General features: G+C 21.4%; 1 protein-coding gene across 5 annotated transcripts in view; it reads left to right on the top strand.

Moving 5' to 3' along the window:
• Positions 1 to 27,958, top strand: part of LOC129613099 (GATA zinc finger domain-containing protein 14-like) — a 103,818-nt gene that overhangs the window by 72,464 nt on the left and 3,396 nt on the right. For all 5 annotated transcript variants that reach the window (XM_055527023.1, XM_055527020.1, XM_055527022.1 and 2 more), the window contains 7 exons: positions 3,472 to 3,999; positions 23,943 to 25,227; positions 25,449 to 25,811; positions 25,876 to 26,838; positions 27,082 to 27,476; positions 27,539 to 27,723; positions 27,801 to 27,913. In XM_055527023.1, the coding sequence (XP_055382998.1) occupies positions 3,836 to 3,999; positions 23,943 to 25,227; positions 25,449 to 25,811; positions 25,876 to 26,838; positions 27,082 to 27,476; positions 27,539 to 27,723; positions 27,801 to 27,913 (3,468 nt within the window). In that variant the 5' untranslated portion in view covers positions 3,472 to 3,835. The remainder of the gene's footprint in view (positions 1 to 3,471; positions 4,000 to 23,942; positions 25,228 to 25,448; positions 25,812 to 25,875; positions 26,839 to 27,081; positions 27,477 to 27,538; positions 27,724 to 27,800; positions 27,914 to 27,958) is intronic.

Genomic DNA, 27,958 nt, shown 5'->3' with positions numbered 1-27,958 from the left:
TGCATAAAAAGAAAGAATAATATTCATAAATATTCATATTCCATTTAAAGGTGGAAACACTTTAAAATACGATACAAAATTGAATATCTCCTTAAAATTTATAAAAACATACTAAACTTTGATATATAACTATATATCCTAGTTTTATTAATGTTTTTATACACATATATGTAATATGAAATTTTTATATAGTTATGCTACCACTTTCTTTATAAAATTTTCAAAATGTCTTGTATAAGAATATGTGTACTAAACTATCACAACAAATCATGAACATCCTTCCTTATCATATATTTTAATAAAATTTTTAAATTATATTTTTTTTTCTTACATAATCTTATTTCTTCTATATAAATTTAATTTAAAAAGTAATTTATCCTGAGAGAACAAACTAAAATAAATCCACAATATTTTTTATCCTATATTAAATAAATTTTAATGGAATTAAGAAGAAAATAATATTAAAAAAAATATATTTTTTTAATTTATTTTCCATTAAATTTAATTAAGTGTAATAAATTGAATATATACCATTTTTTTTCAATTTTATTTTTTAATGTATTTTAAAATTTTCCTAAATTAAAACATCAATCATTTTACCATTTCATGCATAAAATTTTAAAATTTTGTTAGAATTTCCGCATATACACCTAACGACAAAAAAAAGTTTCCACTAAAATTTTTTTGGTTAGACCATTTTTATGGAATAAAAAATCACTGTAGATGAAAAATTAAAATTACAAAATTTATATATTTAAAATTTTTGGTTAATATTAGATATATTTTCAAAAAAAAATTTTATTATTTAACATGACTTGAGAAAATATTTGCTAATTTATATTAAAAAGACAAAAAAACTTAACATTTCATTTCTTAAGAAATAAATAACAATGTAACAAATTCAACTTCAATATTGTAAAATTAAGAAAAAAAGGATTCATTTTGGTATAACGGATTAATTTTATTAAAAAGCTGTTATTTCAAACAATTTTTCTACAAATATTTTAACTTATTTAGGGTTTAGTAAGAAGTAGTGCCGTCCTTTGCTTCAGGTACTGCTTTTACTCGTCTGGGCATTGATTTGCAGAGCTGTATAGTATAAAATGGACTTAGTTCGTTCTGCCACACGTCTAAAATAATTCTTTTTAGCATATGCATATTTGATAGCTCTTTTTCTCTTATCTTTTTACCCATAACGTGCCACACATGTTCTATTGGGTTTAGATCTGGACTATTTCCTGGCCAATTTAACGACACTATACCTAAATATTCTTTATGCTCGTTCACTTATTGAATAAAAAAAAAGTGGAGATTAAAACACAAATAACGAAATTAAATTTGCTATCAAAAATACTTGCATTTTTAGCTCTGTGACAAGGAGCAGAATCGTCCTGAAAAATTGCTTCATCCAGATTTTCGAAAAGAGATTCTATCTCTGGTACTACGCCTTCATTAATCATCACTATATATTTATTTGCGCTCACAAATCCATCAAGCAATAAAATACTACCAACTCCGTCATAAGTTATGCATCTCCATACCATACAATAACTTGAATGTTTTACCGTCGATTTTATAGTATTTGTGTTATATCGTTCAGCATTTCTGCGCCCCACCCTTAGTGTACCATCCGGCCCCATCAAATTAAATTTTGATTCGTCTGAAAATATGACCTTCCTCCAATCATATTCGGTCCAGTTTATATATTGACGACACCATGCGAGCCCTTTTTTCCTTCATTTTGTTCGTTAAAAGAGGTTTTTTTGCTGGAATTCGCGATTTTAACCCCATTTCGTTTAGCCTCCTTTGAACTGTTCAAACACTACAAGGCACGGATTGGGATTTAATTAGTTCCTTCTGTAGTTTAGTAGCCGGCAAGAATCTATTTTTCAAACTTAGACGCTTCAGATGAGCTTCGTCTCGTGGTGACGTTACTTTCTTTCGTCCGGACGCTTCCTTCCGTGTTAGACAACCTGTTTGCTTATATATAGCAATTATTTTATTTACACAAGGGAGACTGCACTTTACACGACGTGCAATTCCACGCTTGCTTAAATTATTTTTAAAATAAGCAATAATTTCTGCCCTTTTTTCAATTGACAATTGCTTTTTAAAATCCATTGCACACTGTAATCCATCAAAACAATTCACTAAAAAGCACTTCACTTCCTGCTAAACTGTAACCCTTTTAACACAAAATACTCAAAACCTATTCGACACCATAAACAAAGTACCGTTATAAATAAATTAGCCGATGTTGCCAAGTTTTTTTAATAAAAAATGAATATTTATGTTTAGAATTTAATGGAAACTTTTTTTTGTCGTTGGGTGTACTATTTTTGAACAAAAAGTTACCAAAATAATATGTAAAATTTTATTTTTTTTATATTTATAATCCTATTTAAATTTATTTGAACTTTTATTCAAACAGTTTAATTATAACGATATATTTTCAAGGAATGTTCTTGCTTTACATCTTTTATTTTTTAATAACAAATTCTTGAATAACTAAACCAATCGTAAAATTTTAATTTTAACTGAATTTAATAATTTAGTAGTACAGAGGTATACAAAGTATATAAAGTATATATTTCAAGTAATAATAATTAACAAGGACAATAAGCGATAAAGAATCATTTACAGTTTGAGAAAATTTTACTACAATTTGAGAAAATTTAATAAATCTATGAAGTTAATAAATGAAGTCTTATGAACATATTTAAATTAAAATTAAATTGCAAACCTAAAATAAATTTATCGTTTAATTTAAAATTTCATTCAAGTTAAAAATGCATAAGCATAATATTACTACTATTTCGTTATAAATAATATTAATGTAAAAAATATATACAAAAAGCATAAATATTCAATTTATCTTTTCATAATAATATGCTGTGTGAATATCAACGACTATTTTATAATATAATATAAATTACAAATATAATTAATTTAAAACACAAATAATAAAAACTTAATTTATATATGCCTTTTAATTATGTATTTTTTTAATATAACATATTTTAGAAATGTGATAGTTTGAATAGAATTTTATTCAGATACAAATTTATTCTATAAGAAATTTTTTCAATAAATATTAACATATATTTTTTTAATTACTTTGTTTATAATTTCTATATATAAAAAATTGAGCAATAATAATTACAATTAAACATAAATTAGTAATTAAAAATGTGAAACTGGAAAAATTCAATTTATTTTCAAAACTTTTCAAATTTTTTCTTTATAATAATCTTAATGATTATAATTAAGTATTATTTAAAAAAAAAATTAATTAAATAATATAATTAATTTTATATAAAAAAAAATAGATTTAAGCTACATATTTATTTCTATTTATTTCTTACAATTCCTTTAAATTCAAAATGTATATATATTTTTGTACATATTATTATATTATTATAACTTTTCTAATAACAACTATTTTTATTTATTTTTCTTTTTCTTTTGTAGGCTTTTTGTCTCTACAATTTAAAAATAAATGATTTATATATTGAAGTCTACCAGTAATAAATTAACATAACAGATGTTACCAATAGCAGTGCTAATAACGTAAAAAAACACAATACCAAAAGAAGAACAACAATAATAACAACAACAGCTACAGCAATATCCGAATATCTAAAAACAAAATCAAATTAATTTAATTTTTAACATAAAAACAAAACAAAAATTTAAACTTTAAAGTTAAAAGAAAAAATTTAATTTAATTTTTTTCTTATTTTAAAATTGAAATTGGAATTAATTTCGAAAGAAAATTACATAAATAGAAAGGGATAGTAGAACAAAAACAACCAAACATATTTTTATTTTTAAAATGTTAAATCCAAATCATCCCGGTTCGTCAAGACGACCGTTTTCACGTGGTGCAGCACCAAGAAGTCGTAATCGTATGCCATTTTCACCACACTCGCATCATTCCCAAAGAAATAATCATGGCCAATGGTACAAAGATCAAATGGATCACTGTTATGCGTTAGGGTAAGAATATCGAGTATAAAAATTTCAATTGATAATCTAAAAAAAAAATAAATTAATTAAATACTTTTCTTTTTTTTTCTATTCTTAGATAATTAAAAAAAAAATTAAATTTTTTTAATATTGATTTTCTTTTTATTAAATAATGATGAGCTCATCATCAACAAATAAATTTACTCTCCAAAAAAAACAAACAAGGAAAAATAAAATCTTTAATTTTTGTTTTTTGTTTATACATTTTATAAATTACATATCCGGATATAATTGTAATAATTAAAAAAAAATTATTAAAAAAGCTTTTCAAATTTGCTTTATTTGGAGATCTTATGATGATGAGTTATCATTATTAATAAGCTGTGTATAGTATAACTGAAGAAAACTCCAGAAAATGATTTTTTTTCGTGAATCAAATAAAATCAATGTTAATTATATAAGAAAAAACTAGCGAAACGAAAATTTGATTTCTATTTGAATAAAACAGAAATAAAATTGAGCTCGTTTTTTACACATTTAATGATATAATGTATTAAATTAATTATTTAATACATAATTAAAAATAATTATTAATATATTATGTATTAAATTAATTTAAACAATACAAAACTTTAATTATAAACAAAACTTTAATTTTTACTAATAATCTTAATTTTTTTCTTGTCAAAATATTTCTGCTGAAAATGCGAATTTTCAAAACAAGAAAAAGTTTTTTAATATTAAATTTATAACTTTAGGATTATTAAAAAAAATATTTTTCATTTGAATTCCTTCAAATGAAAATATATATTTAAATCAAGTATTTTATAAAAACTTGCCGGGGATGTTACCATTATATATTAATTCTTCAATTATACTATACATAAAACAATGAAAACACAACATAAAATAAATTTAATATAAAAATAATAAAAAAATATATAGTAAAAATCCCACAATCTATACCTTCCACATTTATCTCAAATTCAAATTACCGATCTTATAAATATATATATACATTTTGTGATATATATAATATCAAACCAAAAAAAAACAAATAAAATCAAATGAAATCCATCTTATCAAACTAGAAATTAAAAAATATTAAACCAAACTTTATCCCATCAACAAAGAGGTTTTAGGGTGAATTTTGTAATTAAAACAAAAAAAAAACAATTATTAATCGTATACATACTTTTTTTTTATTAATTATTAAATTAGTAATATATATTTTTTTTAATTTACTTATTTGTCATTAATATACTGTAATATTTATTATTAATATAACAAAACCAAAAAAAAAAACAAAAACTTTATTAATTTTAAAAATTGGCACCGTAATCTTGTATTTTATACATTTAAAATTATATGTGTATATTGTGAATAAATATAATTTGATTTTCATATAAAAAAAAAACATTATTTACAAATTACTCAATTATATTGTTTAATTATATTTCCTTCATTATCATATAATTATAATTTTTATAATTAATAATTTTTATAATTAAAATTGAAATTATGTTTCACATTGTATTTTCTTTTTAATATGTGAATATTAAGACTATCTTGTTTTAATAAATTGTCTGATCGGCAGTTTTCTAACGAATAGGTTGTGATAAATTGACATAGGTATAATATACAAATACAATAATGAGCTGTCTTTTTAAAAAGCAAAAAAAAAAAGAACGAGTTTAGATAAAAAGTATTACAATATACTATTTCCAATATTTAGTGTATATTTCAAATTCCAAAATAAATATAAACAAAACTATTTATTCAAATTCTAAAAAATAATTCATATCAAAAAATAAAATCTTCATATTCAATACTTTTTGATAAATGCAATTTATTTTAAATTTATTAAATTGGATTTAATTAAAATTTAAGAACTTATGCTACGATAGAGAATGGAATTTCAAAAAAATACAATCTATGTAAATCTAAAAATCTGAATTACCACAAAATTCATATTATAATGAACGAAATTTCATTATAAACAAAATTCTTCTAATTTTAATTAAAATTAATTAAAAAATTATTTAAAAAATTATTTTAGTTTGTAAATTATTTTATATGAAAACAAAACGATGCGCATTGTCTAAATTATACACATATAATATAATTTTTCATATATTCTTTTTTTTTTTAATTTTTGTAATATTTTTTTTTTCGTACTTTTTTTCATGAGTTTTGTTACACTGGATAACTCATCATATTTCTTATATTGCTTTTATTAACTTCGTCAAATTGAATGCACTCAAGTTTATTCTATATATAAAAAATAAAAGCATTTTAGTTTTTTAGAAAATGTTAATTTTTGATTATTAATAAATTATTCATAAATGTAAAAATAAATTAAACTTAAAAAAATATTTTATAGTTGGAAAATGGTTTCATGTTTTGATTAATATATTTTAAATTTTTTTGTCCTTTTTTGTATTCTTTTTCATTGAATTTTTAATTTTTTCTCTTTTTTTTTTTTACTGTACATTTTCTTTTTTATTTAAAATTTCTTTCTTATAAACATTTTATTTATTTTCATTTTTTTTTTTTGATTAAAATAAAATTATTAAGTATTACATTCCTTTTAAACTAATTTTTTTATCAACTTATAAATAATTATACATGTTTTAGATTAAGAAACTACTTAGAATGAACATAACCTACAAGATTTTATTAAGTTTGCCGAATTTTGCATGTGTATAATAACTGAGATATACCGAATAAATTAGAAATACGGAACAAGAATTTTTATTCCATAGAATGTTTACATATCTTATAACAAAAATGAAGATTGCTAATTTTTTGTTATTATGATAAAAAAACAAATTAAATCTATAAATAAAAGTTTTTCAATAGCGTGCAAACTTTCAGAATATTTTTATAAATCTCAATATTCCTATAAATCATCCGAAAATTAATCAGAATTTTAATTTTTAGCACTATAATTTATTTAACATTATTTTAATGAATAAATTATAAATTTGAGTTTTTTAAAAATTGGTTTATAAAGATTTTGTGATTTTATTAAATATTCTGATTCTATAATAATTTTTAGTCAACGCATATTATTGCATTATAAAATTTTTTTCCTTTGAAATAAATTTTTGTCAATGATAAAATAAAAAATGAATTCACAAAATTATATGATGTTAAAAGCTAAATACATTAATTGAAAAATCAAAAAATTTTCTAAAAGTTTTTTCAAAAATTATTTTTATCTTTTGTATTTTTTTCCCCCTTTCGACATTCCGTTTTATTTTTTCTAACATTCCCATAAATTCGAAATACTACTTACTACATAATCATTTACAAATGCAGAAATTATAATTAAACTACTTGAATTTCAAATTAAAATATTAATTTTGATTATTTTCATTCTAAATAGTTATTAAATATGTACAAATTTTTTCATATTGAAACAATTTCATTTTATAGTTTAAAATTCCACATGAGCTGGTAATGGAAAAGTTTAAAGATTTATAATTTAAAAAAAAATAACTTTTATTTGATTTAGTTTGAAATAAATATATTTTATATATACATATTATGTACATACATTATGAATTTAAAAAACAAAAATTAATGATAATATAACATTAACAAATTTTTGTAAATTTTCTAAATTGTTCTTAAAAAATTTAGAAAAAAAAAATTTTTAACATAATTATTACAAGAGCTGCAAAAACATTTTAATTTACATTTTACATTTTCTGTTTGATGTTTTCGAAATATTATTCAATAAACAAAAAAAAAGATAACAAGAAAAAGGTTAGTATAAAATTTCTAAAGATTTATTTCGAAAAGTAAAAGGCTTTTATAATGCCATCAAAATCAGTTTATATTATTTAGAGGAATTATTAAAAAGTTTATAAGATTTTTATATAATAAGTTTAATTTACATAGTATTTAATGCAAAATTCCAATAAATTAATTTCAAAAATAAAATTAAACTAAAATAATATGATTCTCAGCTATAAAATTTAATTGTCACATAAACGTATTATTTAATAATGAATTATTTTTATGAGTTACATATTATATACAAAATGTTGTGTTTTAAAAACAAAAATTCTTATTTATTTATAAAATTTCTTCATTTTATAATAATAATTAGTATGCACTTCAAATATATCAAATTTTACAAAATCATGTAAAAAAAAATTTAAATATGTGTGTGATATGGATGATCTAGCAACATTCTTCATCTAATAATACAGGAATTTTGCTTCTTTGCTACCATCATTTTTTAGCTTATTACAACCTCATAAAATATTATAAAATAATTTTAAATTTTTACTTGAAAGTATTTTTTCTATAAAATTTATGAATGAATACTAAATACCTTAAAATTCTATATATTTTATATATATTGCTTCTTATATTCTACAATGAACTACAGAACACAGCTACTATATCGAATAATCTCATATTTTATTTAAAAAAGCTCGTTTATATAAATCCAAAAATTGTTATGTACTAGAAAAATCTATTATAAAAAAATGTTATTCCAATTGTAATAGCTAATTTCTTTATATTTTTGTCCAATTTTTCCGTGTCTATATAATGTTTATGTCTCGTGTTTTTAAAGACTTAAGAAATTTTAATTTTCTTATCTCTATTTTTTAGAAAGTTGCAGCTCAAAATTATATAGCGTTTGCCAACTGACAAAAAATAATTTCAAACAAGACAAAAAATAGGATATTCTGTGTTTTTGGCAACAAAATTTTTAATATTTAAAGCTATAGTAATATGAAAACATGTTGTTCAGTGTACATACATAACTATAAACGTGAAAATAACTACAAACGTTAAAAATGAAAAAAAGTACTTTGTGAAATTTTTAAATATATTGCTTTGTTTTTATTTTATTTATATTTAAAAAAAATCTTTTTAGAAATTTATATAAAATATCAATAATAATTAATTTCCATTTCTTCTTTATTATTTCTTTTTTCTTTGAAATTGATAAAAGTTTATACATAACAAAATTCCTAAAAGTAAATAAAACTATGTCAAAATTATTCAAATTATTTCTAATACCTATGTTAATTTCTTCTTAATTTTTCGAAAATTTTTACTTCAATTATAATTATATCAGTTATAATTTTAAAATAATGAAACTTGTTGTGTATGAGCTTTTTCTACATAAAGTTGAATTGAAACATAATATAGTTTATAAAATATTGTTTTTATTTTTGGAATAATTATTTTTTAAAATGAATTTGAATTTTTTTTTTTGCACCTAATTGTCTTTGTTTAAATTGTTTTGTTCTGTATTACATACATAATTTTTTTTAAATATAATTTAGTTATTGATTATAAAAGTAATATTTACAGTTATTTTGTTTAAATTTGTTTTTTTTTATTAAAACATGGAAAAGTTAATAGAAAGCGGTGTTCGTTTATTTTTCTTTAAATTTTTAATTCATATTTAGAGGAGCCTAAATGTAAAAAGTTTGTTCTTTATATATTTTTATACATGTGAATATACCTATATAATATATATAATTATAATACATATTTATATATATGTATAAGTAATATAATTCTTTATAATTTATTTATTGTTTTTTGGCTAAATTAATTTTAAAAAATTGTCTTTATACTCACATTAAAAAATTATAATAACTTATATTAAAAGTAAGAAATTAATAAAAAAATTTATTGTGTACAAAAATTTTTTTAAATCAGTTAATGGGAATTTTAATGCAAGGCTGAATTAAAAAAAAAATTAAGATTGTTTTTAAGAAATTGAATTAATTAATTTTCATAATAATTAGATGAAGTAATTTGCATCTTTCGTTTTCTTTTCTCTTCCTTTGTTAATTAATTTTAATTTAACAATCGAACTTGATAGATATTTTTCCTTTCTCATAAAATTTTGAGCAAAATTAAACTTTAAGCAGAATACTTTCTTTCACGTTCAAAAATAATAAAAAATTTATTATACCCATTGAAATATATGTTAAGAATATGTTTCATATTTTGTGCTTCGTATTATCAAGTGGTCAAATTCAATCGAAATTTCATTAATATTATTTTACAATTAAAGAATTTTTATTTTTAAAATATTGTAAGTACTTTAACCAATATATATATACTCTTCCGTTAATTTGTAAACAGACTTTGGAATTTTGAATTTTTGTATATAAAAAATCTATATTCTATTTCAATGTCTTTTCAAAGATAATTTAAAAATCTTAAGAATATTTAATTATTAATCTAAAATATTGTTACGAGTATTTTACCTGTTCATACTTAACAAAAATTTTTTCGAAAAAATTTATTCACCGCTCTGACATAATTATCTTAAAAACTATTGAAATATTATAAATCAAATACAACTAGTTGAAAATTATAACAAAATTTAATAAGTTAATTTAAATTAATAAATCCATAATTATGCTGCTGATCAATTTATTCGACAATACTTAATTTTATCAAACATTTATATTCATATTTACAATGAAACAAATTAAGAACTTTGTAATAAAATGATATTACATAATAAATCTTAAAATTAAAGTCAAATAATGCTCAAAAATTTATGAAGTGAAATTATGTATGATATTTTTTTAGTAATTTCATTTTAATTGGAAGTTTTTTTCAGTTTTTTATTCTTTGTCACATAATTTAATATATTGGATATTTCATTGAAAATGTGGTATTCCTTTCTTCAGTTAAAATGCTTAAAATTTGATTTTATTTTATTTTTAAAATAAAAATAAATATTCAAAGTAAAAAAAAAATTGACAAATCAGCACAAAAATGTAAAAAATCAAATCTTTATATTTTTAAATTTTTATAAAATTCAATATGAACAATTCAATTTGTGTAAAATTTCAGCGAAATTTCAATTTTTGTTAAATTCATTTTCTTCAATATATTCATAATTTATAAAAAAATATTTTACTAATTTATTTTTATCCAAATTTAAAACGTTTGCAGTAACGCAATTTTTTCTAATGCTAAAACTTTTAGCTTTTTTATATACACAATTTAAAAAATGAACTTTTAAATATTAAATCAATTAAAGAAATTTTGTGCTGATATATTAAAGAAAAATGTTTGTTTTTCATTTACTTTCGTTTTTTAAAATATATACCAAAAATTAATATTGCTTTTTACTGGTAAGCAAATTTGATAAATAAATGAACTGTATAATTTTTATTTCTTTTTGTTTTAATTTTATACCTATTATTTTAGTAATTCATATTAATAATTTTATTTATCATAAAAATATATAATATGTATATGCTAATATATTAAAATCTTAGTGATTTGACCCAGAATGTGACTGATTTAGTTTTGCAGTTTTACATATTTATCATTTTTTAAAAATTTATTATTTCTGTCAACTTTTATATTAAACAACTAATATTTTGTATGTATTAGGCACTTGAATACTTTACATCGTTCAATGTGAATTTTATTTGTATAATAAATTTTCTTAAAATTTTAAAAACATTTAATGAATATTACAAAAATATTATAAAAAATAAGGGTTGTTATAATTAATAAAATTCGTTTCTATAAAAGTAGTACAATTTGTCGAACAAAATAAATAACATTTATTTTGAAAATACTTTTTTCTGATATTACATCTAAACATTTTTGCTTTAAACTTAAAGAAAAAATAAAATTCCTACATTAAAGTTTTTTTTAACCTATCAATAATACTCGTATATCCAAATTAGTTGTATTATTAATATATAATAAAAAGTAATGTTTTTTATATACATACATTTATTTTTTTAAAAAAATAAATTTATTTATTTTTCCCTAATATTTATTAAAAAATTACTATTTGAGAAATTTTTATTAATATACATATTTAATATTACAAGATGAAGAAAATTTCGAACGCAGTTCCGCAATTTTCGTTTAATTTCTATCATTATAAAAAAGTTAGCGGTTATAATCTGGGTTTTATTTATTATAATTTAAGCATCATACATTTATACTATGTACATGTACATAATATATACATATATTTTAAATAAAAATATTGTTATATTTTTTTTTAAATTAAACTGTTTAACAATTTGTATGATATGATTTAATTAATCAATGTACTTGAATTAATTTTAAATAATTTTTTTAAATAAAATACCGAAAAAAAACCATTAAATGGCTAAGGGTTGAATTTTTTTATTAACCTATTTCTGATTGCGCACATGTAACTATATTTACATTACGAAAAAAATAGTTAAAATTAAATAGTAAGACATGTCTTTTAACTTTTATTTAGTTTGTTTTTTTTTTTATATATTATACCTTTTTTTAAATAACTATGTATTATCAAACAGTAGTGTCATGCTTTTACAATGCTTTAAATGGTGAATTTTATTTTTTAAGTAAAACAAAGAGTCATAAAAAAAATTAATATCACAAAAAAAATGTTTTTATATTGAAATCAACTGCCATGATTCTATGTTTTTAAAATTAATTATAGCATCGGTAGAATATTGCCGAAAATATCTGTTCAATAATGCAATCATACACAACTGCAGATAAAGTTTATTCAAATCATTTCAAATCATTTTAAATATTAAAAATTATATTCAGAAATTATCTATTTCTAAGTTTATTTTTCAGCTTTTTTGCTAATATTGTACTTAAGTGATTTAATCAACATTTTGTTAACTAAATCAACACTTAAAGATAAAATTTAAAAATGAATAATTACTGTATTTACTGAAATTATACTACAGTTATAATAATTTAAATAAAAATATCTCATTATCATTTAAATATTTTCTATAAGCAGCAGTTTTTTTTCATATCACTCTTATAGTCTTATTAACAAATTATTTATTTTCATACTTTAATAGAAAAATTTTTTTAAACAAACTTTAATTTTTGAAATTCATTTTTTATAAAGATTATGTGCCACAAAAATGCATATCAAATAGTTATTATTAAAATACTATATGATTGTATGAATGTAATATTATTATCTACCTTATAATTAATATTCTTCAATGTTTTGTTTGATAAGTAATATTATAACATTATTACAATTTTTTAAAAAAGCGTTGTTTAAATACACGATAAAATTCTTCATATTATAAAGTATATTTACATTTATGTACAATTTTTGAATTCATAAAATGCACGTTTATAGAAATATTATACCTGGTTTTAGCAACTTACTAACAAAACTTGTGCAAGATAATTATTATGTGTTAATTATTGAAGTGTGACTTTAACCTATCAAATCCGTGAAACATTGTATAAACACTTATACTTACACGAAAGGATTTCCAAAAAAGTTTTTAGGAAATCTCATTACAAAAAAAAAATTAGTGGATAATGTGTACTAATCATAATTTTCAAAGAAAATTTAAAAAATTAGTTTTATTTAGATCTTTAAGAAACAGTTAATATTTGCTATCTCTGAATAATATGTATAATTTTATGAGAGTGACCTCCAAAACTTTGAAATTTCTAAAACTTAATATATAAGTAAACAAAATCTAAAAGTAAATTCTTACATCATTTTAAATAAGATCATATTTCTGCTTATGCATTTTTTGTGTTAAATTCCCACTTTTATACGTAAATTGTTTCTAGTTCCGCAAGACATGCAGAAATTTTTCTAAATTTTGAGACTACAATTTTAAATTTTGATTGAACTGAAATAATCATATACATATGTATATATTGCAAAAAAAGCAATCAATTAAATAATATACTCTGAGATAACTATTGTTTGAAAATCATTATGACTATTTTGAAAATCTGTCAGTTTGTTTAAATCGAATAATCGTCACTTTGGAGGTCACTTAATGTTTATTTCTTATAGGCGATAATGTACATTTGTAACTTTAGAAGTTATTTGATTTTCAAAGAATTTGACCGCAAGTTTAGTAGAATTTAACATATTCGTACATTATTATTATTTAACATAAAGCTATGTTTAAATATATCACATGTACATATGAATATAAGAAATACGATTTTTAAAAATATATAATGTTGTATTTACCTGCATATGTATATTTTTCTTGTGAATTTAAATATTAGATACTATTTTCTTTTCTTCTTAGTATACAAAAACAAATTTTCGGGTATATTTAAATTGTTAAATTTAAATACATTTAATAAGTAATACAAAATGAATGCTTTTGTACGCCCAATAATGCACCATACGTAATGTTTTAGAATTAATTAAAAAAATTATGTTGTGCAGAGCATATTTTTTTGAAGACTAATCATAATTGTTATTAGTATTTTAAAATATTGATGAGAAAATCAGAATATATTTGAAAAAAAAATAGAATTATAATTTAATGAATGGTTTTTGCGTGACATTTTTAAATATTTTAATATATATGTAATCTCATTAATATTCTACTATAATAATAAAACGATATGTGAAACACCCTGCATAATGATTTCATTTACATAATATATAAATACAATTTTTATTTTGATTTAATGAATGGCTTTTAACATATATGTATCGAAAGTCTTTTAAACGTATAGAAAAAAAATCATATTACATCAGTTTTTCTTAAAAATTAATGAAGTAACAACTAAAATATATTTTAAATTTTGTTTTATATATTCAATTTGGAATTAAATAAACATATTATATATAAAACACTTTATTTAATTTTTCAACTTTTTATGATTGGAAACAATAAGTAGCATGTAATATAATTATATTCAAAGTTTTATTTTATGTGTTCCTATTTTTATGTGCAAAAAGATGATATCTTTTAAATTTTAAAATAAAAATAAAAACAAATGGGTAAAAATATAATACCTACACAATATGATAGTATAATATAGTTTGCTTATTTAAACATCTAACTTGTTATACCTACTTAAATATTTTATTACATAAACATTTAGAATTTTAATATAAAATATTGTACATAATATGTAATTTTTCTGAAACACAAAACTGTGTTTACTGACACTGCTTTTTACATGTCAAGTTATTTGAAAAATTCAACTTTGTAACTATGTACCACCTACTTATTCATTAACATTTTTGTGTATTTATAATTAATTAATTTATACTTAACATTAAATTTTCTAAAGCAAAATAACAGCAATTTTTAAAAAAGATTAGGGGAATTTTTATGTGTTATTTAAATTTAATTTTTCAAATAAAATTACTAGGTAGTTAGGTAGTTGTACCTACCTAATTATGTGCATAGAACCTGAATTGAAATTAGTAGCAAACCGAATCCATTTAATATTATATAAACTTTTTTTTATTTTCACCTAATTAATTTGGATATTAAAGTAAGTTTTTTATGAATGTTATTACAAATTTTAATCTTTTAAATATACAGGTATCTACGCATGTACATAATAAACATACATAAGAATGTACATATGCGTTTTGCTTCGTTATTTTTTTGTTTTATGTATTTGCAATTAAACGCGTATTTTACCAACTAAGTAGTATCTTCAAATAATATAGAGAAATAATATGATCTTATTACAAGTTCACACCAATTTTCCAAGCATCTTAAATTTTTTAGATTTTTGAAAAACGTATACCTATCCTAGTTAATTAAAATATCCATTCATATATTGGCATTTATCAACTTGGAAGTTCTATCTCCTTCGTAAAAATTTCATGCATATTAACCTTTTTGTTTAACAACTTCATATGTACGCACATACATATACTTGAAACGTTATCGAAAATGTATTTTCTTGCTTTCAGATTCTTAACTTGTTTGATGTTGGTAAAGTCTCTTGTTCTTTTTACGGCTCATGCCTAAAATTAAACTAAAAATTTTACATACCATTATTGCCATTATCAAACATCAGATACTATATTATGATGACTTCTAGTAATGTATAGATCTAGAAGTTATCCCCTATTATTTATACAAATATCAAAATTTGTTAAAATTTGTAACTTTTTCATCTTAATCTTAATAAGTTGTCCTTATGTCATATGAATTTGTTTTTATAAAAAATAATGTTAAAAAGTGTTTTAAAGCACTATTAGGATTCGAAAATCTCGATGCCATCACTTCAAAAAAAAAAGAAAGAAAGATATTATTTTTACCGAATTGACAAATGAAAATTGTCAATAAATATATCAATTTCGATACTCGAACTATTTTCAAAAATTGATGTTTTGTTGTAAGAAATATAACCCAAGCGATAAATGGCAACGGCAAACGATTCCAGTTGTTCAGTATTTTAGATAAAATGTCACACAGAAATGGAAACACATAATGTTTGCGGCGGTAATTGATGCTGGACGTTTATATTAATTCTGACGTTTCGCAGCAGAAAATCGCTCGTATTGCGTTTCCTATTTTAATGCAACACCTAAAAATGAACCAGATGTTGATATAATATAATTGAGGGTGCTTTATATTTATAATGTTAACAGTTCATTTTTCCAAAGTTCGCATTTATACAAAATACATACATCTTATTTTTAATTAAATATTTTAAACAAAATTGTAATTATTTGGTAACAGTGTGATTCGAGAGGAAATAACATGGATTCATGGAATAATATAATCTTATTTCAACTGATGCAATCATGAAATTGAAGTTTGGTATGTCCTTTTATTTTTCTGCGTTATGCATGTAGGTACATAAAATTATTTATTTTCAATATGAAGACCATTATATTGCAATACTCGTATTAAGAAATTTTTATAGTTTTTGTGGCAAAACAACGTTGTATTTTGCTAAAAATCCAGTGTCGTTGAAGCGTGTTTAACATCATAACTGCCCATGTACACAATAGTATGTATGTACATTCCCACCTATTATGTAATTATGAGTACTCGTAATTATAAATCTTACAATTATGTGGGTAGGTACTTATATATATATGTATATACATATGTACATATGAAAAAACTTAAAAGAAATATTTTCAAAACGGGCCTCCAGAATTTTATTCGTAAATTACATGCAATAATTTCTTACATCCCTTGTAGTAAAATGAATATCTAATATTCTATTACATAATATGTATGTCCAAAATATTCCAAGTGAAATATGTACATGACAGATAAAATATAATAAATATTTGAAATCTTGGTTTATTATTCTGCAAATTAAGTTTTTCTCTATATTTTAATGTTTTTTATACTAATTTTTAATTAGGTTTCCCCGCATATTTCTAAGCTGCAAAGGTATGAATTTTATGTTTTTAACTGATGTTTTCTGTTTTAACAATTGTTTAAAAAGAAATAGATGTAATAAACCAATATAATATACATAAAAACTTATGTACCTATGTACAATTACTTTTTTCGTCATAAATATTAAAAAATATGTTATAAATTTCATTTAATTTTATGTAAATATAAATAACGTAATTACTAGTTATACCATCTATTATAATATAATACTTGAATATTAATAAATACTTATGTATATTTGCATCTTAAATGTTAATGGCTCCCAGTCACCAAGGGTTTGTCGGTTTCAAATCATGTTTTGTGTGTTTTTACATTGAGTTTTTATAGAAATTATTATATTTTGAAAAGCAACAAAACAATAATTTTAATATTTTTTTTTAAAAAACATAGTCTTAATTATGAACAAATAATTCAATTTTTGTAATTTTTATTAAAAAGCAAGTAAGCTTGTCTAAAAACAAAATTTGTAGTGTTTTCCTATTTTGTGTTATTCTTTTTTAGCTATAAAATGTATTAAATGAGAGAAAGAAAAATATTTGGCTTGGGAAGTTAAAAATGAATACAAGAATTAAAAAAATATATAAATAAAATAAATAAATATTTTAATAATCATATTATAATTAATTATTTTGTATTTTAGGCTGTCATAAAATGGTTTAGGCGAATTTTTATGTAAGGCTACATTATAATCCTGCATGAATGATATTTTAGCTTTTCAATTTTTGCTCAAAATTTTACTTTAATATCATTATACATATATTTAAATTTTTTAATTCAATTTATATACATATTTGGAATAACATTTCAATTGTTTACAATGTGAAGATACTCGTAAAAGTATTTTTATAACTTGATATGTTACTAAAAATTGGTAGGTAGGTACTTGAATCAAGTTCCCATGTCCATATTTATATTTTAAACTACAATAATTGTATAATTATTATATTTATAAAATTTTCGTCGGATCATTATACCTACACATTTCATATCAAAAGCCTTTGAAAAATGATTTCAAAGTTTTTTCATCAAAATCAGAGTCGAAAATTTTTATTCCTACAAATGTAGGTGCATGTATGTGTATGTACATATTGGTACATATTGGCCTCTGTTAAAAAACAACTTATTACCTAATTTTTTGAGTTTTTCGTACTTCATTTAGATATACGAAATGCTTTTAAAAAATGTTAACATAATTTTGAGCAAAAATTCTTAATTTATATTTCAAAGTATTTCTAATAAATGAGATCTTGCTATATTTTTTCTTATTACATTTTTGCTATTTACAAAAAAAAGTTATATCTTAATTATTTAGTACCCTATACCTTTTTAGACATATTTATTAATAAAATAAATTAACTATTTTAAAAATTTTAGATACAAATATTTATAACGAATATTTCTAATTTTTCATTTGATATTTATAACTGGCACTATGGTATTAAAACCTGGTTTTACATAAACGACCTATTTTGACATAAATGAGTTATTTTTAATAGCTTTTAAAAATAATGTTTAAAAATCCTGAATATTAAATAATTAATTTTATTATATTTATTTGTTTATAACTTACGTTTTGCTCGAATCGAGCATATTTATTTCTTATTTTTCACAACGGAAAATAATCTTTCCTATCATAATCCACTAATGATTTATAAATCCTTTAACAAAACAAAACGAATGGGTTACAAAACCTTTATTTCAATATGTCGCTTTCATAAATAAGAAACTGATCAATTTTTCTTAGTTCATGAATCTTTTTCCTTAAACATTCTTTTACTGATGTTATTTTAACAGTCTATTAATTTTTCGTTGAAATTAAATATTAATTTAAGAGAATTTTTTGAATTGTTGTAGAAAGAAATACAATAAAAATTTTAACTTTTTTGAGTATTTAAGTATTAATTAATGCAATTTATATAGAAAAAAATTCTTATAATAATCAAATGAAAAATTAGTAAAAAATAAAATAATTTCAAATATTTAAAATAAATTTTTTTTTTTGTAAATAAAGTAACAAAAGAAAGAAGTATAGAAAATATTGTAGAGGAAATACGATAAATTATTATTTATGGTGTGATTTCTACGTTCCACTAATTAAATTAAAATAAATTTTTTAAACAAAATATTGGAACAATAATCAAAATATTTTTAAAAGGGTGAAATTCTTCAAAAAAATGTTTGAAACATAAAAGATTTAGAAAAGGTCTGCTATCAAAAACATCTCTATGAGTCAAACACTTAATCTTATTACTATACTTACAATCTTATCCGGGTCTACATTATACTGACACGGTAATTTCAATACTTGATTTATATACCAGGAAACAAAACTTTAAATAACTTACTGTAATTATTTATCTTTTGCTCTTTATGTGAAATTAAAATGTAAGAAAATGTAAGAGCATAGATACCTTCTTGTTTTTTTTTTATTTAGTTGCAAAGGTTCTTTAAGAAACCTCCAAGAAGTTCATTGTGTTTATGTAATTCGTTATCGTACTAAAAAGTTAGTTTCCCGTGTTATAAATCGTTTTTATATATATACATACATAGTTAATTATTTTCGTAAAAAAAAAATTGAGGACAACTGTATTTATTTCAAATTTGACTAATTGTTTGCGCTATACATATATGAAATGTACGTAAAAGTCTTATTAAATTGTAAATTTATTTGAATTGAATTCAAATAATGAAAGTGGTCTATCGAAAAATCAAAATAAAGTGTAAATTAGGAACTAACTTTTTTGTTTTTGTATAATATATATGATTATTTAGATTCAAACGAAAACTTAAAACTAAGTTTTCCCCCAAAATATATAGTTAGTTACATGTGTATAAAAAATTTTGTATTAAATGAAAAAAAAATGTTCTTAAAAAAATTATCAAAATTATAAAATAAAAAGTTTTATACAAAAATCTAATATATAAATAAATAATTTTATTATATTTCTTTACATTTTATTTATTACATTAAAATAAAAGTTCAAGACTACAATGTTATTGAAATTTTCTAATAAAAATTTAATTTCAAATAACAATTATTATTGTATTATGAAAATAATAATCACAAAATTTATTATAACCTTATAGTATTTTGCCAATAGTATAAAATAATAAGTCAACAACATTTTGACAAACAAAATATGTATCTGGAAAGATACATATACATACATACATATGTATGATATATAAATGAACAAACACTCAACATAAAATTGGACTCCTCTAAATTTTCGGAATATTATAATAAAACTTTATTACAAAATAAAATCGCCATAAGTATATTCTAAAATTAAATGAAAAAAGAAAAGAAAATATCAAAAATTTACAAAATTTCCTCTAGAACATTCTATATATTGTAAAAGGGTATATTCTGTCTCTCCAATCCATAAATACACCAAAACTATTCGTATTATTTATATTGATATAATTGAAAATATTGTTTAAGAAATTATATAATTAAAAAATCTACATGTACCATGTTTTAATTTTATATCAATTATATCAATATTGTAATAATAATAATATAAAAAAATTATTTTAATAAATAAATTAGCTTTAAAATTTTTAGATATAAAAAATTTATTTACAAAAAAAAATAAAGCTCAAAAATATTTTCCTTTTTTCATTTTTGGTTTTTAAAATGCTGTGTTTAAAATTCGTTTTGCTACTGCCAAAAAAAAAAGATTGTAAATGTATAGATTTTTAAATTAAAAAAAAGAATTAAAACTAAAGAGAAAAAATTTTTATTAAAGGCTTATAAAAGCAAATCACTATTATTTTTATTTTCATTAATAAATTTAAATGTACATTTTAATGTAAAATATATTCCAGTAAATTATGTATACTTATGCATACATACATTCACATTAAAATATTATTTTATATATCAATGTTTGTTATTATATAATGTCGTTTGTTTCTGAAAAAGTGTTGAAAATCTTTATAACCATTCCAAATTTAATCTGTGCAATTTATTTTTCTTTCTTTACACAAAAATTTAAAATTTAAAAACTCTGGCAATGTTATATGTTTTATTAAAAATATGTATTGATATTTTGCATACGTATTTTTGAGAACTAATGACTTAAAATAAAAAAAATAATAAGATAAAAAAATTTTCGAAAATTATTCACTTACTGTTAAATGATAACAGTTCACTTGATATTTTAAAAATTATATACAGGAACGTTTTTATTTATATTAAAAATATTTCTAATCGTTACGGGACACAAACTTGCAAAAATGTGTAAAAAATTTGTTCACCTTTATTCGATTTTCAGTCGTATTGTCTAATTATTTATTTATAAGAGTTTACAAATTATAACAAACGATTCCAATTATGTTGACGATACAACAAAATAACTAACAATTTAAAATATTATTTAATTGTAATGGAAAGGAAAAATTTAAAAATGTGTTATGTTCTCAGCTTATTCTTAAAACATATTGTTAAGCGGAAATTCGTGATAAATTCTTAATAAATTTACATATCGATATTTTATGAATAATTGGACAATATATTGCCCCCACGGGTAATATCAATTATGAGCCCCCACGATTTCAGTAGTAAACCAATATATAATAAATCGATAAATCTGGTGTAGTTCTTAAATCTGTTATGACTTTATTTATATTTGAGCAAAATAAGCAAAATCAATCTAAATTTTTATTAACAGAACTAAAATATATATTTAAATTGAATTAATAAAATATAATTAAAAATTATTTAAATAACTGATAATTCTGTAATATTTAAAACTGTAAAAATTGTATGTTTTTAACGAGCCCATGTATTTTGCATTGGTCAATCTCAATAGTTACACATTTATTTCAGAAACAAAAAAAAAATTTTTTTAAAGAAAATCGTCAACATAAAAATTGAACAATAGCATTATTTTTCAAATAAAAATTTGTTATACAAAAATTATTGTTATATATACATAAATTACATTTTTTTGATAATGTTAACAAAATTTTTTTTTGCGGGTCTTGGGAATTTGTTTTTTTTTTTTTCATATAAACATTTAATTATACTCTATTTTTATATTTAATAATCCTTTATATTAATTAATGTTTAGATAAATTTGTAAAATGATATTTACATATAATAATATGTAAACGATTTTAATTGCTTTTATTTTTTCTTACAAAAAAAAAAAATATATATATATATATAATATATTAAATATATATATGTACATATATATTTATTTATTTATTTATGTATATATATTATATATATATATATATATAACATGGAATCTAACATAGTGATAAAAAAACAAAAGTGCATGTTAAAAAAAAACCAAAATATTGTTATGTTGTATTTTAATTTTTATTTTTTTGAGGTAAATTTTGGCACTTAAAAAATGATAATGTTTCATATAAATCCTATATGAAATTAATTTTTACATACAAATATACATAATATGTTGTTTTATTAATAAAAAAAAATAATATTTTAGAGCTTTATTTTTCCAATATTATAATTATTATACATAATATGCTTTTAAAATTTTTGGAACAGAAAATGATTGAAAAATCAAAATGTAAAACTTTACATAAAGAAAAATTTTGTTTTACTTTTTGTTTTTATACATATATACTTATAATAATAAAAGTCTTGTGCATTTATTTACATATATATATATATGTAACATGTAATATTGTCTGTTTTAATTTTTCTTCTTATATATTATTCGTATCTAAAATAAAATTTAAATAAAACAAAAAAAAAAAAGATAAATAAACAGGGGTGCTAAGTTGTATATTGATAGCATTTTGTAAATTAAAATTATCGCATTAAAAAACAAAACAACAATAATAATATTTTCACAATATTTTTCTTATATTTTTTTTTATTGTTAAAATTTAATTTGTTTCGTTTTTTTTTTTTTTTGTGTTGTAATTTTCTTTGATAAATTAATTAGAAAATGGGAGTCACACACAAAAATTTGTATACTTATGAATATTATATGCTGTGCTATGATTAATAATTCAATTTTTAAAATTTTTATATTCAATATACTTTTTCTTTTATTTTTATTATGTATTCTTAAAACTCTAGTATATATACTTATATATTTTAATTTTAGTTTAAAAAATTTTCTTTATATTTTTTTTTTTTGTGGGAAATTTTGCATAGGTATTTAGTTTTCAAAAATAATTTATTTTTTTTTTATATCGCTTTGTAATAAAAGCATATTTTAACTTAAATTATTTGTCTTGTTTAAATCATCAAATACATATTATATGAATTGAATTTCATTAATTGTGGTAGTTAATCTGAAAAAAAGGTAATATTTTAAAAGAAATAAATTTAATAAAAAAAAACAAAAAATAACTTGTAGTTTAAAATTTTAAATTTATTATGTGTATGTATTAAAATCGTGTTAATCGTGTAGTGCAGCAAATTTCTAAATAGATTTTGTTGATAACTTATGCACTTAGCATCACTGAAATTACAAAAGGTGAAAAACTTATATTGTAATTTTTATAATAAAAAAAAAATTTTTTTTATAAGCAAATGAGTTGTATTTTATGCATTTTATACAGTGAATAAACAGTAGAAAAATTAAACATAACCTACATAATTATTTAATTTTGAAAATCAAAAAAAGAAAAAAAAACAAGCAAAAAAAGAATTAAAGTAAATAAAATTTAAGTATATATATAAATATTTGCATTTTGGCATTTTGTGAGTTTTTTAATGTTTTTATTTTAGTTTTTTGTTTTTTTTTTTTTATAAGAAAAAATTTATTTCTTCTTTCATTGTTATTATTATTTTCTTCTTTCTCTTTTTTAACCTTTTTGCATTTGCAGCGATGTACAAACAAATAATAATGGAAGTTGTTGTTCTTCTAATAGTAATGTTGTTAATAATAATAAAGATATCCAACACAATCACCTCAACCACAATCACCACCAAAGCCTTAATAATATAACAAATTTAAATAATAGTAATAATATTATTAATAATAATAACATAAATCACCATAATTGCCATAATAATAATATTAATAGTAATATTATTAACAGTAATAATACAAATAGCCATATTAGTCATAATTCACATAATATAGTTAGTCATCATAGAAATGGTTTACTGCATATTAATTCTCAACCTTTACCACATCCGTCTCCAACATTATCACCTACTACTACTGTTACATTGTGTAAAACTCCTTTAAGTAGTTTTGTTGTTGGAAATGATGTTGATATTATACCAATTGTATTATCATCAACAAATCATCATAATGAAAGCGATGATGAATTAGATCAACATTCACGTCTTAATAATATTAATAATTTTAATAATAATAATATTAATAATATTAATCATCGTTCAAATAATCATAATAGTAATAATAATAATATTAACAATAATATAAATAGTAATAGTAATAATAGTAATAATCATTTAAATCATATTCACCATCATCATCATAATCATTCTCACCATAATAATAATAATAATATTAATCATAATCATCATCGTCATTCAGCTATTATTATTCAGCGTGCTCGTTCACCTCTTTCACCATTAAATAATATAATCAATAATAATATAAATAATAATAATAATTTAAGTTCGCCAACAATATCGTTGGCATTTGCTACATCACCATCATCACCAAATAATATTAATAATATAAATAATAACAACTTAAATTTAGCACAATCCCACCAACCGTTAAATAATTCCCACAATCCTCATTTACATTCCAATAATATAAATTTGAATAATAATAATTCCATAAATAATCAAAATTCCAATCCCTTATTAATAAATAATAATAGCAATAATTATCCAACAACTACTGTTGTGTTTCCTGGTTGTAATAATCAAAGATCTCAACAAATAATTCATAGAGTCGCAGGACCAAGTCATAGTCATAATGATCATAGGCGACAAAATATCAGCCATAATTTGATGCTTAATAATAATTTAAACTTAAATAATGGACGTTACAATAGTAATCATAGTATCAATAATAGTGGTAATAATGGTAATAATCAGCCACAGCAGTCAATGGGTGGAGGAAGCAGCACCATTAGCAATATCAACAATCCATCTGGCTCGGGGTTAAATGATAGATCAAATATGGTGAGAAATTATAATTTTCATTTAAATTATATATTTGCATTTTGTTTAAATACAAAGAAAGTAAAATTCTTAAAAAAGAAATCATTACTAAATTTACTTATTGCAGGTAATATAGTTTTATGCAGTAGTTTCCATTAAAAAAAAATTACATAACATAATACTTTCCTACATTTGTAATCTTTAAAATTTCATAATTTTTATTTATTTTTTTATTCCAAAAGCATTTTGATGGACACAACTCACGAAATAATTTAGATTTAAATCTATTAAATCGACAAGATCGTAATGGAAATCGTGATCGAATTATAAGCCCACATCAATATCACAATAACAACAATGGTAACAATAATCATTATTCTAATGGTCATAGTAGCTCTAGCTATAATCATCAAGCTGTTAACTCTTCATATAACCATAACAACAACTGCCCAAATGAAGGATCTCATTCAATTAAATCAGATAGTCCATCACGAAAGAGGCGACGGATGTCAACGCGTTTACCAAGCCAATCTCCTCCGTCAGGATTATGGGAACAGCGACGATCTCCCCGGATAAGAGGCGATCCATATCAACACCAACATAATGTACAAAAAACTTTCCAAAAATAAATTTTTACCAAATTAATTTGTTTAATCTTTTCCCTGCTAGACGCAAATGCACCAAGGAAGTCCTCCTATTCGCAGACCACGTTTACATCAACAGCACCAAGTACATCACAGTCATAATAACAATAGTAGTTATGGAACTAACTACAATAGTCATAACAGTCACCACCATAATAATAATAATAATATTAATAATAACAACAACAATATTAATAGCAACAATAATAATAATATTAATAGTAATAATAATAATATAAATATTAATAACAATAATAATGGTCATAGTCATAATAATAATAATAACAACAATAACAATAATAACAATAGTAATAATAATAGTAATAATAATCACGATAATAACAACAATAATGGAAATAGCAACAATAGCAATAATAATAATATGAATATCAATAACAATATTAATAATAATAATGCTATTAATAGCAATAATAGCATTAATAACATTAGTAATAATCAACATATTCAACAACAGCAGTCACAAAATAATCATCATCATCATCATATTCATCATCAGCAACAGCAAAATGTAATTACTCAACAACAACAAGCAACATCCCAACCACAGCAACAACCACCTCCCCGAACTCCTTGGGAGTCATCGATTCAAACAATATTGCAACAAACCGCCCCACAACAACATCAAGCACCACCACCTCTAATGGTTGATATTAACCAAGTTCCTGTCAGTTTACCTTTACGTCATGATGCCACTCCTATATGGACATATTCCACTGGTCCACATCATACATCAATATGTGCCTACCCAGCGCCTTCAGCTCGTTTAGCTCCGTGCCAAGTACATGGCGTTTATTCAGCTCAGCAGTTTGCTCAACCACCACCCCCACCACCACATTGTAATATAGGTGGACATCATTTTGGCGCATTCCCAACCGGTGCTCAGCCCATTACTGTATCACAACAACCAATACCCCAACCACCACATCAAGCCAGTTATCAGCATGCACATATTGCCCAACAAATAAGAGTAAATAAATAAACAGTGTCATTCTGAAATAAGTACAGGGCAAATAAAGAAAATCGTTTTATGCTAAAAAATTTTCTTTGGTTATATCTTTCTTGATGTGAAGTTATAAATCTGAGCAAAGAAAAATTTTGAAAATTCAAATGTATGCTGTATTTTCACATAGCTTCGTACTTATTGCAGAATATTATATAAACATAAAAACTATATTCAAGAACAATTAATATGATACAATTACATTTTCAGCGTCCTGATGCTATAACATTTGAGCCTTTAGAAACACATCATCATCAACATCATCCTCCTGGAGCTCAATCTACAATTCATCATGTCGCTCCATTAGCCGCTGCTGCCGCAGCAGCTGCTGCTGCACATCATTTACATTCCTCAGCTCAAATGACCCAAGTTGCACAACCACAGCCTATCTTTATACCAGCTGATCGTACTAATCAAATTGAAATTTTAAGGCATGCTCGTCGTACTTTAGCAGCAGCACAACGTAGGTATGCGCGTTTTCATTGGCCAGCACCGCATCCACATGCTCATCGACAGCAATTAGCAATTGCACCACATCATCATCAACCTACACCTGTCCAAATTCAAACTGGTATAATTAATACAGGATTCCTACTGAATTTCTTGTAAGTATAACTTCATAATATTTTAATCTGTTCAATGTGAATAATTTTAATTTTTGTTACAGAGCAATGTTCCCATTATCGCCTTACAGTCAGCATGAATTGAGTTCACCTGATTCAAATGAAACTGAAAATTATGAAGCATTATTAAGTCTTGCTGAACGTCTTGGAGAAGCAAAACCAAGAGGATTAGCTCGTAATGAAATTGATCAGTTGCCAAGCTATAAATTTAATCCAGAATCTCATACAGGTAATTAATAACTTTATCAGTAAATTTTTTGTTTTTTTTTTTTAAACAAGTTAATATGCATGTGCTTATACTTTTAGGTGACCAAACATCGTGCGTGGTTTGTATGTGTGACTTTGAAATACGTCAAGTTTTGCGGGTATTACCATGCTCACATGAATTTCATGCAAAATGTGTGGACAAATGGTTGCGGGTAATGGATATATTTTTTTATATAAATAATATTTTAGCAAAATAA

Source organism: Condylostylus longicornis, unplaced genomic scaffold, assembly GCF_029603195.1.
Source record: "Condylostylus longicornis isolate FDR11 unplaced genomic scaffold, ASM2960319v2 ptg000080l, whole genome shotgun sequence".
NCBI lineage: Eukaryota > Metazoa > Arthropoda > Insecta > Diptera > Dolichopodidae > Condylostylus > Condylostylus longicornis.
The sequence above is the reverse complement of the archived record's forward strand: the minus strand, read 5'-3'. Positions and strand labels throughout refer to the sequence as shown.